We start from the raw sequence: 19,411 nt of genomic DNA on the forward strand, positions 1-19,411 counted from the left end.
GCTCTCAAATACTGTCTAAAGTTCCCTTGCACATTAAACTTATCCAGAACCATGTTTAGCCATCGCCATTCAACATTGTCAAAGGCTTTTTCTGCATCTATGACCACCAGAGCTGGTTGGTCGCATGACGATGGCCAAGCCTTAATCTCGTCCATCACCCCCAGGACCTTTCTGATGTTAGTGACTGCAGCTCTACCTTTGATAAAACCCACTTGTGATGGTCCCACCAACTGAGGCATCAAGACCGCCAATCTATTTGCCATTATTTTCGATATCAATTTAAGATCCTGGTTTATTAGTGATATGGGTCTGTAAGAACGCGGTTGCGAGAGATCTTTTCCTGGTTTGGGTAATACCTTTATGTACGCCATGTTTGCCGCTGCTGGTATGTGAGTTCCCTGCATCAACGAGTTAAAGTAGGATAATAATGTTGGAGTTATCTGTTCCATCAGTATTTTGTAGAACTCTGCCGGATAACCATCTGGTCCCGGAGCCTTACCTCTTGGTAACCCCTTAATTGCCGTTTGTAGCTCCTCCATAGTAATTTGTGCATTAAGACTGTCCAATTGATCTGTGCTCAAAGCTGGCATAACTATTCTATCAAGCAATTGACTTCCCTGTGCGATATCCGGCGTCTGCCCTTCTTTATACAATGCCTGATAATAAAGTTTCAAAATGTCATTCATTTTCCTGGGGTCCGTGTGCATCTGGTCAGTGTGATCTTTTAACTTTGTGATATGTGAGCGAGGCCGGAAGCCCCTTGATAATCCTGCTAACAGCCTCCCCGCCTTATTCCCAAACCGAAAAAGTTCAGCTTCGTAAATTGATCTGCCATATTTCTCTTTTGTGTCCAACCACTCCTCGAACAATCTCTTGGCTTCCACCCACTGCTTCTGTTTGTCTGTCGTCGGGTCTGCCTGAAAGTTGGAATATGCCCCCCTTAGTCCATCACTGTATGCCTTATATTTCTGAAACGTCTGCTTCTTTTTGAATGCAGCATAAGCCATGATCCTCCCTCTCAGTACCGCCTTAGCTGTTTCCCAGTATAACGCATCGTCTGTTCTGTGTGCCGCGTTGTCCCCGTCGTATTCTAACCACCATCCTCTCAATAGCTCTTGAAATCCTTCCTCATTTGCCAGCACTGTCGGAAATCTCCAAATGAAATCCCCCCCTTTCGGATATGCGTCAGTCAGCATTAGGCTCATTGGAGCATGGTCTGAGATGACCCTATTGTTGATGTCAACCTGCTCCAACCTCTGCATTAAGAGCGGGCTCAGAAAAATATAATCCAATCTGGACCATGATTTATGCTGTGACGAAAAGTAAGTGTACTCCCTACCATCTGGATTCATATGTCTCCAGCTATCCCCCAACAATGTGGCCTGTGAAAAATTTGGCATGATGCCGTCTGTTGCAAGGGGTTGTGTGTGGAGATTACGCTGCCTGTCTTCAGCCGGGTCCATTACCGAGTTAAAATCTCCCCCCACTATTTTCAGTACATTTGTGTCTGCCAGAATTGTATCTTGCAGTTCATGAAAGAACGCACGATGTCTTGAGTTGGGAGCGTATATGTCATATATGCTTACTTCCCCCGTCGGGGTGTCTAATAAAAGCTGTACCATGCGTCCCTCCGCGTCTGCATACTGTGAGCGTATTGTGGATGTTACATTTTTATGAATTAGGATCATCACTCCATTTTTTTTTTTATCTGCCGATGACCCATAGACTTCTCCTACCCACCACTTCCTCATACGGAAAAAATCTTTATCTGCCAGATGCGTCTCCTGAAGTAGAGCTATATCAACCTTTAGCGAGTGTAAATGCCTCAATACCATGGCTCTCTTGTGGGGGGACAGCAATCCTTTAACGTTCCATGTTATTATTCTCATAAAACAGTTAACAACATTGAGCTATGTTGACCAGGCAAACCTCTTAGTCCCAATCCTAAGATCGACCAAAACCAGCAAATTGGGGAGGTATTTTTACGACTAATTAGCTCCCCCGTGGCTTCTTTGTACATCGCTAATCTTCTGTCTTTTGATGGAAAACCAAAACTTTTAACAATCCCATAACTTTCCCTTTTATCCCCAAGGGTCCCCTGCCTCTCCGTACCCATAATTTTCAACACTTCACTTTTTTCTAACATAGTGCTTTCTCCCGCTTTCCTAACCAAATAGATCCGATCCTCCGACCAAATAATAAAATTACATATCACTTCTCCCAGCAGTCAATCCCACCCCCGATATCCTTCATACTTTTTTATTAGTTATCAAAATGCATTCTTTAGAGTGTTTCTACTTTATGGTATCCTTATCACATCATGTGGGAATAATCAGATGGGCCATCTTTCATGCTCACCCATCCTCTACCCGTTTCGTTTAAACAGGCCGGTCTCCACAGTCCCATCAATTTATAGTCCAAATGCTTTACTTCACCACTCGTGGAGTCTGTGTCGTTCTCTTTTCCCTTGGTGGTTGACTCTTCATCGACGGGGTTTGGGCCTGTATTGGCGTTTCCTTTTCTGATGATGATCTTGTCCCCTTCAGCATAAGATCTTCCTGAAGCAAATCTTTGAAAACGTCCTCAGCTTCTCGATGATCCGTGTAGATCTGTAAGGTACCGCTTGGTGTTGTAACCTTTAATATCGCCGGATATTGTAGCTGGAATTTTAATCCCTTGTTATAAAAAGCGGTGCATATCTTGCTGAATTGCTTGCGTTTTTTGGACACTTCAGCTGAATAGTCCCCAAATATCATGACTGATACTCCATTTAGCTTCATCGATCCCTGTCGCATTTTGTAGGCCCGTAGTAGGGCTTCTTTGTCGGAGTAGTCCAGATATCTTACTATGACTTGTCTGGCTCTCTTTCCAGCTCCTAATTGTGATTGCAGCTGCTGGCGGTCTGGCCCCATTCTATGTGCTCTTTCAACCTTGCACGGACCGCTCATGTTCAACATTTTTGGCAAGTCATATTCGCATATTCGTTTCAAGTGTATGACCGGTATGTTCTCTGGAAGGCCTACTATGCGTAAATTGTTTCTCCGCGACCTGTTCTCCAAGTCATCGATTTTAAGGGCCATCCTCTGCTTCTCCTCCAGTAGCTCCTGGAGTGTCCCGTGAGTGTCTGCGGCTTCGTCTTCAAGCATTGAGATGCGTTGTTCCACTTCGTCTAGCCGCGCCCCATGCTGAGTGAGCTCACTTTGAAGTTGCTGCAATGAGGCCGCTATCGTATTTGCTAGCGTGTCTTGTATATCTGGCGTTATACGCTTAGCCACTTCCCTGGCCAATTTTTTATAGTCGATCACTGGTGTCATTGTCGCGCCAGAAGCTGATCCCATCCCATCAGATAGCTGATCCTCATGTTCTGAGGAGGAATGACCTGCGGGCTGCTTCTCCTTGCGGTTCACTGGCGGAATATTGTTCCCAAAGGTAGGTGCCAGCACTTTGTCTCTTGAACTGGTCAAAACAGCAGGAAGAGGTTTCGTGAGAGACGGGATTGTATCTTAAAATGGCTTCTGCCTCCCCCCAGTCAGTATCTTTCAGCAGCGTCTGTGTGTAGCTGCCTATATGAAGAGGGGTTGTTCTCTGTTGCCGGTCTATGATATCCCTTCTTTTAGCTCTTGCAATACTCTTTTACTCGCTTGCCTCTCCTCACTATGTCTGACAGTGTTGGGAGTGTTCTCACAGGGGCTGCACAGCTTTTCCGTCGGTCTCCTCCCGACCCTGGTCGATTGTTCAGCCGTCTGTCTTATTTTCCTAAGCCCACTGCATTAGGATCCTGGCCATGCTGCAAAATGGCGCCTATCTTTCCCCCAGCGTGTGTCCCGTCTCCTCTTCTCTCCACAGAGCCGATCTGTGCTGGCTTATGTGGAGTGGATTTTTCCCCGTGGCCGTTCCCTGGTGCCGTACCTTTAAATATGGCAAGGATATTGCATCCGTCTGTGTCTTCTTCCTTCCCCTTGTTTTGTCAGGCAATGTCGGGGGTAGTCACGCGGGAGCGCAGGGCTGATGCTGTGCTTCCGTCGGTTTCTTCCGAACCCGATTTTGTTGGTCGCCCGGCTGCTCAGATCTTCCCCGCAAGCTGAGGTATGAGCTGAGGTAGGAGTTGAGGCAGGATTTCGGTCGTGAATGCTGTGTAAATCGGTTTTCTCGGTCAGATTAGCACGGAGCGTTCTCTGCACCCTCCTCACATGTCAGCGCCGGAACCGGAAGTGATTCCATTTTTTATAACATTGATCGGCCGCCCCTTCCCTGCGTCTCTCTGTGTCAGGGCGATCCGTGAGCGATTATCCCTGCGGCCGCCGGAGCGTGCGGACATCTCGCAGCCGCCATCACACGGATCGTTGAGGGATCGGTAGTCTCCGCGCCCGGGGGTCCCACTTGCTGCAGTTTGCGGTGATGATGTTTGGGCAAAAGTCGGCGAGGAATTGGCCGGTCGCTCCCCGGAAGGGCCGGGTGGCAGGACGTGCCCAGATGCCGGTCCCGTGTGTTTTACATTTAGGGCAAGCAGTGATCCTATCAGGAGCCGCGGCCGGGACACGGAATCCACATATGAAGTTTAATACAAGATCCCTGCGCATGGTCCCCACCCTATAGTATGAGGTTCGCTATATCCGGGTCGCCCATCGCCCTGTCCCGGGTTTATCGCAGTCGCGCGGCGGTAATTTTATGACCTAATTCTATTACACAAAGAGGAGATCGAAGCGGCCGGTGTCCCGGGACCCGTAATCCCATAAAGGCGGGACAATCATTGTAATCCATCTCACCAAACGCCGTAATCTCCCCCTCGAGCCGACTGCTCGTCTGCCTGGTGCACGGGGTCAGGGCCGATGCGGGGGGCTCGTCCACTCGGAAAAACAGTCCCATCCCAAGGCTTCCCGGGGTTCACGCTCACATTGTAGTTGCAGATCAGAAAATGTCGTTCTCTCCGGAGGCCCCACCATTCTGAGATTATTTTGACGGGATCGGTTTTCCACCTCCTTCATCTTGTCTTCTAGGCATTTCTTTTCCCCCAATGATCTGCGGAGAGTGGAAGGACTACTCTCATTTTCCTCTTCCAGCGGAGCGATCCTCTGTTCTAATTCAATACCTATACCTAATACCTTTCAGCAGTAACGTCCAAATATATATATATATATATATATATATATATATATCTCAACACTGGATATAGAATACCGATCAAGACATATATATATATAACTCCAGAATATAAATCACCAGTAGTACAAGTAAAGCACTAACCAATTGTAAAGCATCTGCCAGGCACAGCTTCAGGGTTAACGCCCATAGGTAATCAGTCTGCACCTGCTTCTATGTCTGTGAGACTGACTCCATCTTTTCGAGTACACGACGTGTTTCATGCCTCCCTCCTTAAACGCTGCTCCCCGTCCTTGGCTCCCTCGAGGAAACCTCCGGTCCCTGCTCTCACCCCTGAGGGGGTAGAATTCGAGGTGGCCAAGATTGTGGACAGCAGGATGGTCCAAGGCTCCCTCCAGTACCTGGTCCATTGGAGAGGATACGGGCCTGAGGAGAGGACTTGGGTACCCGCCCGGGATGTTCACGCTGGGATATTGGTCAGGAGGTTTCACCTTCGTTTCCCCAGTAAACCAGGTCCACTTAGAAAGGGTCCGGTGGCCCCTCATAAAAGGGGGGTACTGTAAAGGATCTGCCAGGCACAGCTTCGGGGTTAACGCCCATAGGTAATCAGTCTGCACCTGCTTCTATGTCTGTGAGACTGACTCCATCTGAGTAGTTATCATGTGCACGTGCAGCGCCGCTATGACCCCATCACCCCCGGAACCGCCAAGAGGCCGATAACACAGCGTTCCGGGCACTAGAATCTCTGCTAGAGGACCAGGAGGTGAGCGATGATGGATTTCCTAAACATGCACATCCCAAATCCACTACATTTCCACCCTTATCATTAAATCGAGGAGTGGAAATGTTTGTGAGGAAGGTGGTTGAGGAGTTACGTGAGCTGCCGCGGGACAGGGGCTATGACAATCTCTCGCGGGCTCAGCGCAAAGCTTTGAATAAACTTAAGAACATGAAAAATTAGATTTTTGAACCCGCAGATAAGGGTGGAAATGTAGTGGTGCGGCCAGTCGAGATGTACGAGTCTGGGGCGTATAGACAATTGCGTGACGCCAGTTGCTATAGACGATTGACATCCAACCCGACCGAAATATTTAAGGGCCAACTTGATAAAATACTCTGTGAAGCATGTGATAACATTATCATTTCTAAAAAGGCTTTTGAAGGATTGTTTGTCAAACATCCCATTATACCAACGTTATATTTGTTACCCAAAGTCCATAAGGATCAGAAAAGACCCCCCGGTTGCCCAATTGTGTCAGGCTGCGGGGGTCTTTGTGAACCTGTATGCCGTTTTGTGGACTATTATTTACATCCTTGTGTGGAAAATCTACAATCATATATTAGGGACTCCACTGACGTATTGAAGCGTCTGAATGGGGTAACAATAGAACAGGACATGTATTTAGTATTCTGTGATGTTGAATCTCTCTACACGTGCGTCGGTCATGAACTGGGGTTGCGTGCCATTTCACATTTTTTATGTATACAGAATCATGAGTCTGAACTGGTCGAGCTTCTCATTACTCTCATGCGTTTTATCCTTGAACATAATTATTTTATGTTTAGGGATAGATATTATTTACAGCAGCATGGCACCGCCATGGGGGCAACCTGCGCCCCTTGATACGCAAACCTATTCCTTGGCTTTTGGGAGCAAGATTGTGTACAGGAGGCAATGGATATGGTATCAGGAAGTGTCGTTACGTGGATGCGCTTTATTGACGACATCCTTTTCATTTGGCAGGGGACGCGGTTGGAATTGGATCGGTTTCTGACTATTTTAAATAGTAACGAACAGAACATCAAACTCACTTATGTCATTAGCCAAGAGATGATGGAATTCTTAGACATCAAAATTATGGCCAACACTACAGGATCGATCACTACGTATAACACAAAGTGGACAGAAATAAGGGAGATTGTGGCTCGATTTTGGCCAATTTTGTTATCAGACCCTGATCTAAAACAATGTCTACCCCCGAAACCACCCCACATAACATGTACTTATATACAGTATAGTTATATACACCCCACATAACATGTACTTATATACACTATAGTTATATACACCCCACATAACATGTACTTATATACAGTATAGTTATATACACCTCACATAACATGTACTTATATACACTATAGTTATATACACCCCACATAACATGTACTTATATACAGTATAGTTATATACACCCCACATAACATGTACTTATATACACTATAGTTATATACACCCCACATAACATGTACTTATATACAGTATAGTTATATACACCTCACATAACATGTACTTATATACACTATAGTTATATACACCCCACATAACATGTACTTATATACAGTATAGTTATATACACCTCACATAACATGTACTTATATACACTATAGTTATATACACCTCACATAACATGTACTTATATACAGTATAGTTATATACACCCCACATAACATGTACTTATATACACTATAGTTATATACACCTCACATAACATGTACTTATATACAGTATAGTTATATACACCCCACATAACATGTACTTATATACAGTATAGTTATATACACCCCACATAACATGTACTTATATACACTATAGTTATATACACCTCACATAACATGTACTTATATACAGTATAGTTATATACACCTCACATAACATGTACTTATATACACTATAGTTATATACACCTCACATAACATGTACTTATATACAGTATAGTTATATACACCTCACATAACATGTACTTATATACACTATAGTTATATACACCCCACATAACATGTACTTATATACAGTATAGTTATATACACCCCACATAACATGTACTTATATACACTATAGTTATATACACCCCACATAACATGTACTTATATACAGTATAGTTATATACACCTCACATAACATGTACTTATATACACTATAGTTATATACACCCCACATAACATGTACTTATATACACTATAGTTATATACACCCCACATAACATGTACTTATATACAGTATAGTTATATACACCCCGCATAACATGTACTTATATACAGTATAGTTATATACACCCCACATAACATGTACTTATATACAGTATAGTTATATACACCCCACATAACATGTACTTATATACACTATAGTTATATACACCCCACATAACATGTACTTATATACAGTATAGTTATATACACCTCACATAACATGTACTTATATACACTATAGTTATATACACCCCACATAACATGTACTTATATACAGTATAGTTATATACACCCCACATAACATGTACTTATATACACTATAGTTATATACACCCCACATAACATGTACTTATATACAGTATAGCTATATACACCCCACATAACATGTACTTATATACAGTATAGCTATATACACCCCACATAACATGTACTTATATACAGTATAGTTATATACACCTCACATAACATGTACTTATATACACTATAGTTATATACACCCCACATAACATGTACTTATATACAGTATAGTTATATACACCCCACATAACATGTACTTATATACCGTATAGTTATATACACCCCACATAACATGTACTTATATACAGTATAGTTATTTACACCCCACATAACATGTACTTATATACAGTATAGTTATATACACCTCACATAACATGTACTTATATACACTATAGTTATATACACCCCACATAACATGTACTTATATACACTATAGTTATATACACCCCACATAACATGTACTTATATACAGTATAGTTATATACACCCCACATAACATGTACTTATATACCGTATAGTTATATACACCCCACATAACATGTACTTATATACAGTATAGTTATTTACACCCCACATAACATGTACTTATATACCGTATAGTTATATACACCCCACATAACATGTACTTATATACAGTATAGTTATATACACCCCACATAACATGTACTTATATACCGTATAGTTATATACACCCCACATAACATGTACTTATATACAGTATAGTTATTTACACCCCACATAACATGTACTTATATACAGTATAGTTATATACACCTCACATAACATGTACTTATATACACTATAGTTATATACACCCCACATAACATGTACTTATATACACTATAGTTATATACACCCCACATAACATGTACTTATATACAGTATAGTTATATACACCCCACATAACATGTACTTATATACACTATAGTTATATACACCCCACATAACATGTACTTATATACAGTATAGCTATATACACCCCACATAACATGTACTTATATACAGTATAGTTATATACACCCCACATAACATGTACTTATATACAGTATAGTTATATACACCTCACATAACATGTACTTATATACACTATAGTTATATACACCCCACATAACATGTACTTATATACAGTATAGTTATATACACCCCACATAACATGTACTTATATACCGTATAGTTATATACACCCCACATAACATGTACTTATATACACTATAGTTATATACACCCCACATAACATGTACTTATATACACTATAGTTATATACACCCCACATAACATGTACTTATATACAGTATAGTTATATACACCCCACATAACATGTACTTATATACAGTATAGTTATATACACCCCACATAACATGTACTTATATACCGTATAGTTATATACACCCCACATAACATGTACTTATATACAGTATAGTTATATACACCCCACATAACATGTACTTATATACACTATAGTTATATACACCCCACATAACATGTACTTATATACACTATAGTTATATACACCCCACATAACATGTACTTATATACACTATAGTTATATACACCCCACATAACATGTACTTATATACACTATAGTTATATACACCCCACATAACATGTACTTATATACAGTATAGTTATATACACCTCACATAACATGTACTTATATACACTATAGTTATATACACCCCACATAACATGTACTTATATACACTATAGTTATATACACCCCACATAACATGTACTTATATACAGTATAGTTATATACACCCCACATAACATGTACTTATATACAGTATAGTTATATACACCCCACATAACATGTACTTATATACAGTATAGTTATATACACCACACATAACATGTACTTATATACACTATAGTTATATACACCTCACATAACATGTACTTATATACAGTATAGTTATATACACCTCACATAACATGTACTTATATACACTATAGTTATATACACCCCACATAACATGTACTTATATACAGTATAGTTATATACACCCCACATAACATGTACTTATATACACTATAGTTATATACACCTCACATAACATGTACTTATATACAGTATAGTTATATACACCTCACATAACATGTACTTATATACAGTATAGTCATATACACCCCACATAACATGTACTTATATACAGTATAGTCATATACACCTCACATAACATGTACTTATATACACTATAGTTATATACACCCCACATAACATGTACTTATATACACTATAGTTATATACACCCCACATAACATGTACTTATATACAGTATAGTTATATACACCCCACATAACATGTACTTATATACAGTATAGTTATATACACCCCACATAACATGTACTTATATACTGTATAGTTATATACACCCCACATAACATGTACTTATATACAGTATAGTTATATACACCCCACATAACATGTACTTATATACACTATAGTTATATACACCCCACATAACATGTACTTATATACAGTATAGTTATATACACCCCACATAACATGTACTTATATACACTATAGTTATATACACCCCACATTACATGTACTTATATACAGTATAGTTATATACACCTCACATAACATGTACTTATATACACTATAGTTATATACACCCCACATAACATGTACTTATATACACTATAGTTATATACACCCCGCATAACATGTACTTATATACACTATAGTTATATACACCCCACATAACATGTACTTATATACAGTATAGTTATATACACCTCGCATAACATGTACTTATATACAGTATAGTTATATACACCTCACATAACATGTACTTATATACAGTATAGTTATATACACCCCGCATAACATGTACTTATATACAGTATAGTTATATACACCCCGCATAACATGTACTTATATACAGTATAGTTATATACACGCCGCATAACATGTACTTATATACACTATAGTTATATACACCCCGCATAACATGTACTTATATACAGTATAGTTATATACACCCCACATAACATGTACTTATATACAGTATAGTTATATACACCCCACATAACATGTACTTATATACACTATAGTTATATACACCTCACATAACATGTACTTATATACAGTATAGTTATATACACCCCACATAACATGTACTTATATACAGTATAGTTATATACACCCCACATTACATGTACTTATATACAGTATAGTTATATACACCTCACATAACATGTACTTATATACACTATAGTTATATACACCCCACATAACATGTACTTATATACAGTATAGTTATATACACCCCACATAACATGTACTTATATACAGTATAGTTATATACACCCCACATTACATGTACTTATATACAGTATAGTTATATACACCCCACATAACATGTACTTATATACACTATAGTTATATACACCCCACATAACATGTACTTATATACAGTATAGTTATATACACCCCACATAACATGTACTTATATACACTATAGTTATATACACCCCACATAACATGTACTTATATACACTATAGTTATATACACCCCGCATAACATGTACTTATATACACTATAGTTATATACACCCCACATAACATGTACTTATATACAGTATAGTTATATACACCCCACATAACATGTACTTATATACACTATAGTTATATACACCTCACATAACATGTACTTATATACAGTATAGTTATATACACCCCACATAACATGTACTTATATACACTATAGTTATATACACCTCACATAACATGTACTTATATACACTATAGTTATATACACCCCACATAACATGTACTTATATACACTATAGTTATATACACCCCACATAACATGTACTTATATACACTATAGTTATATACACCCCACATAACATGTACTTATATACACTATAGTTATATACACCCCGCATAACATGTACTTATATACAGTATAGTTATATACACCCCGCATAACATGTACTTATATACAGTATAGTTATATACACCCCGCATAACATGTACTTATATACAGTATAGTTATATACACGCCGCATAACATGTACTTATATACACTATAGTTATATACACCCCGCATAACATGTACTTATATACAGTATAGTTATATACACCCCACATAACATGTACTTATATACAGTATAGTTATATACACCCCACATAACATGTACTTATATACACTATAGTTATATACACCTCACATGACATGTACTTATATACAGTATAGTTATATACACCCCACATGACATGTACTTATATACACTATAGTTATATACACCCCGCATGACATGTACTTATATACAGTATAGTTATATACACCCCGCATAACATGTACTTATATACAGTATAGTTATATACACCCCACATAACATGTACTTATATACAGTATAGTTATATACACCCCACATAACATGTACTTATATACAGTATAGTTATATACACCCCACATAACATGTACTTATATACACTATAGTTATATACACCCCACATGACATGTACTTATATACACTATAGTTATATACACCCCACATAACATGTACTTATATACAGTATAGTTATATACACCCCACATAACATGTACTTATATACAGTATAGTTATATACACCCCACATAACATGTACTTATATACAGTATAGTTATATACACCCCACATAACATGTACTTATATACAGTATAGTTATATACACCCCACATAACATGTACTTATATACAGTATAGTTATATACACCCCACATAACATGTACTTATATACACTATAGTTATATACACCCCACATAACATGTACTTATATACAGTATAGTTATATACACCCCACATAACATGTACTTATATACAGTATAGTTATATACACCCCACATAACATGTACTTATATACAGTATAGTTATATACACCCCACATAACATGTACTTATATACAGTATAGTTATATACACCCCACATAACATGTACTTATATACAGTATAGTTATATACACCCCACATAACATGTACTTATATACAGTATAGTTATATACACCCCACATAACATGTACTTATATACAGTATAGTTATATACACCCCACATAACATGTACTTATATACAGTATAGTTATATACACCCCACATAACATGTACTTATATACAGTATAGTTATATACACCCCACATAACATGTACTTATATACACTATAGTTATATACACCCCACATAACATGTACTTATATACAGTATAGTTATATACACCCCGCATAACATGTACTTATATACAGTATAGTTATATACACCCCGCATAACATGTACTTATATACAGTATAGTTATATACACCCCGCATAACATGTACTTATATACAGTATAGTTATATACACCCCGCATAACATGTACTTATATACAGTATAGTTATATACACCCCGCATAACATGTACTTATATACAGTATAGTTATATACACCTCGCATAACATGTTCTTATATACACTATAGTTATATACACCCCGCATAACATGTACTTATATACACTATAGTTATATACACCCCGCATAACATGTACTTATATACACTATAGTTATATACACCCCACATAACATGTACTTATATACAGTATAGTTATATACACCCCACATAACATGTACTTATATACAGTATAGTTATATACACCCCTCATAACATGTACTTATATACACTATAGTTATATACACCCCACATAACATGTACTTATATACACTATAGTTATATACACCCCACATAACATGTACTTATATACAGTATAGTTATATACACCCCACATAACATGTACTTATATACAGTATAGTTATATACACCTCACATAACATGTACTTATATACAGTATAGTTATATACACCCGACATAACATGTACTTATATACAGTATAGTTATATACACCCCACATAACATGTACTTATATACACTATAGTTATATACACCCCACATAACATGTACTTATATACAGTATAGTTATATACACCCCACATAACATGTACTTATATACACTATAGTTATATACACCCCACATAACATGTACTTATATACAGTATAGTTATATACACCCCGCATAACATGTACTTATATACACTATAGTTATATACACCCCGCATAACATGTACTTATATACACTATAGTTATATACACCCCGCATAACATGTACTTATATACACTATAGTTATATACACCCCGCATAACATGTACTTATATACACTATAGTTATATACACCCCGCATAACATGTACTTATATACACTATAGTTATATACACCTCGCATAACATGTACTTATATACACTATAGTTATATACACCCCGCATAACATGTACTTATATACAGTATAGTTATATACACCTCGCATAACATGTACTTATATACAGTATAGTTATATACACCCCGCATAACATGTACTTATATACACTATAGTTATATACACCCCGCATAACATGTACTTATATACAGTATAGTTATATACACCCCACATAACATGTACTTATATACAGTATAGTTATATACACCCCACATTACATGTACTTATATACAGTATAGTTATATACACCCCACATAACATGTACTTATATACAGTATAGTTATATACACCCCACATAACATGTACTTATATACAGTATAGTTATATACACCCCACATAACATGTACTTATATACAGTATAGTTATATACACCCCACATAACATGTACTTATATACAGTATAGTTATATACACCCCACATAACATGTACTTATATACAGTATAGTTATATACCCCTCACATAACATGTACTTATATACAGTATAGTCATATACACCCCACATAACATGTACTTATATACAGTATAGTCATATACACCCCACATAACATGTACTTATATACAGTATAGTTATATACACCCCACATAACATGTACTTATATACAGTATAGTTATATACACCCCACATAACATGTACTTATATACAGTATAGTTATATACACCCCACATAACATGTACTTATATACACTATAGTTATATACACCCCACATAACATGTACTTATATACACTATAGTTATATACGCCTCACATAACATGTACTTATATACAGTATAGTTATATACACCTCACATAACATGTACTTATATACACTATAGTTATATACACCCCACATAACATGTACTTATATACACTATAGTTATATACGCCTCACATAACATGTACTTATATACAGTATAGTTATATACACCCCACATAACATGTACTTATATACAGTATAGTTATATACACCCCACATAACATGTACTTATATACAGTATAGTTATATACACCCCACATAACATGTACTTATATACAGTATAGTTATATACACCCCACATAACATGTACTTATATACAGTATAGTTATATACACCTCACATAACATGTACTTATATACACTATAGTTATATACACCTCACATAACATGTACTTATATACAGTATAGTTATATACACCCCACATAACATGTACTTATAAACAGTATAGTTATATACACCCCACATAACATGTACTTATATACAGTATAGTTATATACACCCCACATAACATGTACTTATATACAGTATAGTTATATACACCTCACATAACATGTACTTATATACAGTATAGTTATATACACCCCACATAACATGTACTTATATACAGTATAGTTATATACACCCCACATAACATGTACTTATATACAGTATAGCTATATACACCCCACATAACATGTACTTATATACACTATAGTTATATACACCTCACATAACATGTACTTATATACACTATAGTTATATACACCCCACATAACATGTACTTATATACAGTATAGTTATATACACCCCACATAACATGTACTTATATACAGTATAGTTATATACACCCCACATAACATGTACTTATATACACTATAGTTATATACACCCCACATAACATGTACTTATATACAGTATAGTTATATACACCCCACATAACATGTACTTATATACAGTATAGTTATATACACCCCACATAACATGTACTTATATACACTATAGTTATATACACCTCACATAACATGTACTTATATACACTATAGTTATATACACCCCACATAACATGTACTTATATACAGTATAGTTATATACACCCCGCATAACATGTACTTATATACAGTATAGTTATATACACCCCGCATAACATGTACTTATATACACTATAGTTATATACACCTCACATAACATGTACTTATATACAGTATAGTTATATACACCCCACATAACATGTACTTATATACAGTATAGTTATATACACGCCGCATAACATGTACTTATATACAGTATAGTTATATACACCCCACATAACATGTACTTATATACAGTATAGTTATATACACCCCACATAACATGTACTTATATACAGTATAGTTATATACACCCCACATAACATGTACTTATATACACTATAGTTATATACACCCCACATAACATGTACTTATATACACTATAGTTATATACACCCCACATAACATGTACTTATATACAGTATAGTTATATACACCCCACATAACATGTACTTATATACAGTATAGTTATATACACCCCACATAACATGTACTTATATACAGTATAGTTATATACACCCCACATAACATGTACTTATATACAGTATAGTTATATACACCCCACATAACATGTACTTATATACAGTATAGTTATATACACCCCACATAACATGTACTTATATACAGTATAGTTATATACACCCCACATAACATGTACTTATATACAGTATAGTTATATACACCTCACATAACATGTACTTATATACAGTATAGCTATATACACCCCACATAACATGTACTTATATACACTATAGCTATATACACCCCACATAACATGTACTTATATACTGTATAGCTATATACACCCCACATAACATGTACTTATATACAGTATAGTTATATACACCCCACATAACATGTACTTATATACACTATAGTTATATACACCCCACATAACATGTACTTATATACACTATAGTTATATACACCCCACATAACATGTACTTATATACACTATAGTTATATACACCTCACATAACATGTACTTATATACAGTATAGTTATATACACCTCACATAACATGTACTTATATACACTATAGCTATATACACCCCGCATAACATGTACATATATACAGTATAGTTATATACACCCCGCATAACATGTACTTATATACAGTATAGTTATATACACCCCACATAACATGTACTTATATACAGTATAGTTATATACACCCCACATAACATGTACTTATATACAGTATAGTTATATACACCCCACATAACATGTACTTATATACAGTATAGTTATATACACCCCACATAACATGTACTTATATACAGTATAGTTATATACACCCCACATTACATGTACTTATATACAGTATAGTTATATACACCCCACATAACATGTACTTATATACACTATAGTTATATACACCCCACATAACATGTACTTATATACAGTATAGTTATATACACCCCACATAACATGTACTTATATACACTATAGTTATATACACCCCACATAACATGTACTTATATACTGTATAGTTATATACACCCCACATAACATGTACTTATATACACTATAGTTATATACACCTCACATAACATGTACTTATATACAGTATAGTTATATACACCTCACATAACATGTACTTATATACAGTATAGTTATATACACCTCACATAACATGTACTTATATACAGTATAGTTATATACACCTCACATAAGATGTACTTATATACAGTATAGTTATATACACCCCACATAACATGTACTTATATACAGTATAGTTATATACACCCCACATAACATGTACTTATATACAGTATAGTTATATACACCCCACATAACATGTACTTATATACACTATAGTTATATACACCCCGCATAACATGTACTTATATACAGTATAGTTATATACGCCCCACATAACATGTACTTATATACACTATAGTTATATACACCCCGCATAACATGTACTTATATACAGTATAGTTATATACACCCCACATAACATGTACTTATATACACTATAGTTATATACACCCCGCATAACATGTACTTATATACAGTATAGTTATATACACCCCACATAACATGTACTTATATACAGTATAGTTATATACACCTCACATAACATGTACTTATATACAGTATAGTTATATACACGCCACATAACATGTACTTATATACAGTATAGTTATATACACGCCACATAACATGTACTTATATACAGTATAGTTATATACACCCCACATAACATGTACTTATATACAGTATAGTTATATACACCCCACATAACATGTACTTATATACACTATAGTTATATACACCCCACATAACATGTACTTATATACAGTATAGTTATATACACCCCACATAACATGTACTTATATACAGTATAGTTATATACACCCCACATAACATGTACTTATATACAGTATAGTTATATACACCCCACATAACATGTACTTATATACAGTATAGTTATATACACCCCACATAACATGTACTTATATACAGTATAGTTATATACACCCCACATAACATGTACTTATATACAGTATAGTTATATACCCCTCACATAACATGTACTTATATACAGTATAGTTATATACACCCCACATAACATGTACTTATATACAGTATAGTTATATACACCCCACATAACATGTACTTATATACACTATAGTTATATACACCCCACATAACATGTACTTATATACAGTATAGTTATATACACCCCACATAACATGTACTTATATACACTATAGTTATATACACCTCACATAACATGTACTTATATAAAGTATAGTTATATACACCCCACATAACATGTACTTATATACAGTATAGTTATATACACCCCACATAACATGTACTTATATACAGTATAGTTATATACACCTCACATAACATGTACTTATATACAGTATAGTCATATACACCCCACATAACATGTACTTATATACAGTATAGTTATATACACCCCACATAACATGTACTTATATACAGTATAGTTATATACACCCCACATAACATGTACTTATATA

The 19,411-nt window shown here is 35.9% G+C and overlaps 1 protein-coding gene across 1 annotated transcript in view; it reads left to right on the forward strand.

Moving 5' to 3' along the window:
• The first annotated feature begins 1,285 nt into the window (after nt 1-1,285).
• Nucleotides 1,286-19,411, forward strand: part of LOC142748230 (retinol dehydrogenase 12-like) — a 111,844-nt gene continuing 93,718 nt past the window's right edge. Inside the window, exon 1 of the mRNA XM_075855349.1 lies at nt 1,286-1,322. Coding sequence (XP_075711464.1) covers nt 1,301-1,322 — 22 coding nt within the window. The 5' untranslated portion in view covers nt 1,286-1,300. The remainder of the gene's footprint in view (nt 1,323-19,411) is intronic.

Source organism: Rhinoderma darwinii, chromosome 1 (genome assembly GCF_050947455.1).
Source record: "Rhinoderma darwinii isolate aRhiDar2 chromosome 1, aRhiDar2.hap1, whole genome shotgun sequence".
Taxonomy (NCBI): domain Eukaryota; kingdom Metazoa; phylum Chordata; class Amphibia; order Anura; family Rhinodermatidae; genus Rhinoderma; species Rhinoderma darwinii.